General features: G+C 40.2%; 1 protein-coding gene across 1 annotated transcript; it reads left to right on the forward strand.

Moving 5' to 3' along the window:
- Positions 1 to 1,780: 1,780 nt before the first annotated feature.
- APF1 (Apicidin F synthase) lies at positions 1,781 to 2,317 on the forward strand (the record flags this gene model as incomplete). The annotated part of the gene is made up of 1 exon (XM_044831316.1): positions 1,781 to 2,317. One exon carries the CDS (start codon positions 1,781 to 1,783, stop codon positions 2,315 to 2,317), a length of 537 nt encoding a protein of 178 aa, XP_044673702.1.
- Positions 2,318 to 4,167: the final 1,850 nt, after the last annotated feature.

Here is a 4,167-nt window from a genome sequence, read left to right on the forward strand (position 1 = left end):
CCTAACCCTAACCCTAACCCTAACCCTAACCCTAACCCTAACCCTAACCCTAACCCTAACCCTAACCCTAACCCTAACCCTAACCCTAACCCTAACCCTAGCTTCTTTTTTATATTTCCTCCCTTCTTCTAATTATTCTCTTAACTATACTCTTTATAATAGTATGCTTATATACTTTACTAATTAGAAACAAAATAGCCGCATATTAGACAGCCTTGTATGCCCTTTCTTAGCAGTTTAAGATATAAAATCGCTTTATTTAATATATCTAGGAACTGGAAATCGTATAGCTTATCCTATCTGTAGATAAGCCCTGGTATAGCATCTACTGCTTTAGTAATCTCGCTAATCTAACTGGCTATAATCTTTAGATATTTTTACTTTAAATACCTAGGAATCTTATTAGCTATATAGCTAAGCTTATAAACCTTATATATAATAAATAGTAACTTTAATATATAAATAAATAGTTCTATAATAGTAATACTCGTTCTTTCTTATATATATTATATATATTATTAAGTTAATATCCCCTTTATACTTTCTATAACTATATTACTGTTTTAATAACTAATAGCTTAGAGCTACTTTATTTTAGTAATTATTACTTTTTATCTAAACCCTATATTTTCTTATATTAAGCTACTTATAATACTAAATACTAAACCTTATTATAACTTTCCTTAAATAATAAACCTTATTATAATGCCTTATTATTTAATAATTAAATAGCGAAACCTTTTTAAAATTAAATTTATATCCCTTCTCTTTATTTTCCTATAAATATTTTCTATTTTAGCCTTAAAAATGTTAATAATATCTATAAATGATTTTTTTAATGAGGTCTACCCCCTGTCTTTATTAGTATATTTACAGTTTTAGTAAGAATGCTTAATAAGGTCTAATAGATATTATCGCCAGATTATTGTAAAAATGCTCAATAAGGTCTAACAGACATCATCGCCAGATTGTTATGAGAATGCTCAATGAGGTCTAACAGACATCGTCGCCAGATTGTTGTGAGAATGGCGGTCTACTATTCTTGGAATCGATTTGGACCTCATCGGCCGTGATGACAGCTTCTTCGCTCTAGGTGGAAACTCTATCCATGCTATTAGGCTAGTTGGACTGGCGCGCTCTAAAAACTATCATTTGAAGTATGAGGATATTTTCTCGTGCCCTATTCTTGTTGACATGGTATCTCGCCTTTCATCACTTAGCGATACCCAACGAAAGGAGCAGTCCCGATATTCCCCAGAGCCTTTCCAACTCATCTTGGAAAGTGATCTGACATTCGTTACCGATCATCTTCTTCCCTTGTACAGCATCAGTAAGGATGAAGTCGAGGATATTTATCCTTGTACCTCGCTTCAAGCATCGCTCATGGCTGAAACGGCCAGACAACGCGAAGTCTATATCTTAGCAGAGTTTCACAGTTCCCGCTTCACTAGTCCCTCGTTTCCGAGATGCGTGGTCTTTGGCTTTCAGGTCATACGCAATATTGCGAACAAGAATTGCGTTGAGTCACGATCAAACCCATGGAGCGTGGCAAGTCGTGATGAAGAGCCGACCTTTGAGATGGACTGAATTTCCCGATACGAGCTCTTTTGTTGAGTTCGTCTACGATACACATGATTATGGGAGGCCTCTAGTTCATCTAGGAGTCATTCGAAGCAAAGATGATAACAGTCAAGCTAACGGAGACACTGTGACCCTTGGCTTCTGTGTTCATCATGCGGCGTACAATGGATGGTCCCTTTCCAATCTTTGGGGGACCATCATGAAAGAGGTTTCAGCCAGCACAAGCAACGCTTTTTCTATCAACGATACCCCTTTCAACACTTACATTCACCATCTTACTCGACAGAACCAGGAAGAAGCGAAGACCTACTGGGAAAAGAGGTTCGCCGACCTTTCCAACACACGGCTCTTTCCCCAGTCACAAGATCCCGACCATCAGCCATTAGCAACAGACTCGCTCCATCGCATTCTCGAGCTACAGCATTCCAAAAGACAGGTTCATTTGCAAGGCAAGACAGACATAGTGGCTCAGACAGGCTGGGCCCTCACTATCTGCCAATACACAGCAAACAGCGATACTCTCTTCGGCACCATCTTGTCCGGACGAGAGTCTGCTGCTGCCAGTATCGAAGGAATAGAGGCCATCGTTGGACCAACTATAACCACTGTTCCAGTTCGAACAATCTTCAACTACGACTCTTCCGTATCGGATCTCATTACCGCTGTGCAAGACGATAACCTCAATGCGATTCGCTTTTCTCACATTGGCTTGGCTTGGAACAAACGTCTCGTATAAGTCAAGATTGTCGCCAGGCGTGCCAGTTTGACAGCATTTTCCTCGTCCAACCTGCTCCAAGTGACATTTTCACTCAAGATTCTACCGGCATTACGCGACATACTGTAGATACGCGAGGGTTTTTCACAAGTCCGATGATTGTAGAGGTACAGTTGACGGCTGATGGGCAGAGGTTGGCAGTCGCTATAGGTTTCGACCCTGTTATAATATCAGTAGGCACCCTCCATCTCTTGAATAAAGATCAAACCAATTAACCACCGTCAACACAGACTGATCTAGCCGACCTCATGTTGGACACCTACATTACTATCTTGGGCAACCTCTTTCAATCGCCTCAGGACGCATCGCTTCGGAACATAGCTGCGCTTTCTTCAAGGCACAAAACACATATCAGCAGAGTCAATGGCAACCGAACTGAAGCAGTGCAAGCTTGTATTCATGATCTCGTGATCGCTGCATCACGCAATACCTAACTATGAGAACTCAAATAGTAAGACATGCGGAAACTAGACAACTCCTTCAGGTTGTTCTCCACAAAGAATACGAGGCCCCATGGTCTGTCTTCCTTACCGGTGATCTAGATTCGGCCTTGGAGCAAGAAAAGAGGTGCCATTGGATGCATTCTGGCCTGGGCGAGCCCTTGCAGAGGGTATCGGTAGTCCAAAATACTTGGGTCCTACTCATCTTATCTGGTCGCTGAATCACGTGGCTTATGACGCGTGGAGCCTCGGGATGATGTTGAAATCTGTTGGTCAAAGCCATGTTGACTCGCAAGACCTACCACGGCATTATCTGCCTTTCAGCAAACTCACAAGGCACGTCTCCAGTCTACGTAATGCAGATTCAGATTCTCAAAGGTTTTGGCAGAATTACCTTGTAGGCATTGGTCCACAAGCATTGCTATTCAAATATCCATCTATCAAAGATCCTCGTCAGGACCGGCTCGCAGTATATCAGGTCTCGTTTCCCAAACGCGAAGGCAAGAGCTCAACGGCACTCATCACGGCTGCATGGATCCTCTTGCTAGCTCAGATCACCCGCCGGAAAGACATCACTATCGCATATCTCGTCACAGGACGAACACTTCCACTTGGGGGAATAGACACGTGCCCTGGCCCACTCATTTCGAAGCGGCCTCTTCGCATCCAGCTGCCAGATGAGTCTCTGGGCATGGCGCTGTTGCTGACTTGGTAAGTACTCAAACCATACATGTGATGCTATATAAACACGGTATCCTTAATATAAAACCAGATATAGTAGAAGATATAATATTAATAAAATAAGTACTTTTAGTAATAAGAATAGCTATACTTCTAAAATAAATAAGCACTCTAGAGCCGAGAAGCCTAACTAGTGGCAATAGGGTAGGTGCTATAAGGGTTCTGCTGCTATTTTCTTGCAGTAAAATACGTCACGTGACTTGAAATACTGCAAGTAGCTTGCAGTATTTCTGTTTTCTATACTTTATCATAATAATACCTAAGCCTTTAACATTCTAACTAATATTATAAGATATTAAATTACTAAAGATACTTTATAAAGCCTTTTAATATACTATTAATATAATTTAAATTTAAAAAGTAATTATATTATTCTTTAATATTACTAATTAAAACTATACTCTTTAATACTAATACTAATCTATATAATATAAAATAAATCTAGACTAGGTAAATGTCTTAATTATACTTACTAAGTTGTCCTTATATTACTTGTCTTATAGAAGAGAAAACTACAGCTTATAGTAAGGACACTACTCGTGAGAGCGGCAGCTACTACAACAACCTCGGTGGCTTTACAGCTTGATCTCCTTGGCGCACTCCTGCCTATTGGTGGTTTAGCAATGATGA

This window comes from Fusarium musae, chromosome 12 (genome assembly GCF_019915245.1).
Source record: "Fusarium musae strain F31 chromosome 12, whole genome shotgun sequence".
Lineage (NCBI taxonomy): Eukaryota > Fungi > Ascomycota > Sordariomycetes > Hypocreales > Nectriaceae > Fusarium > Fusarium musae.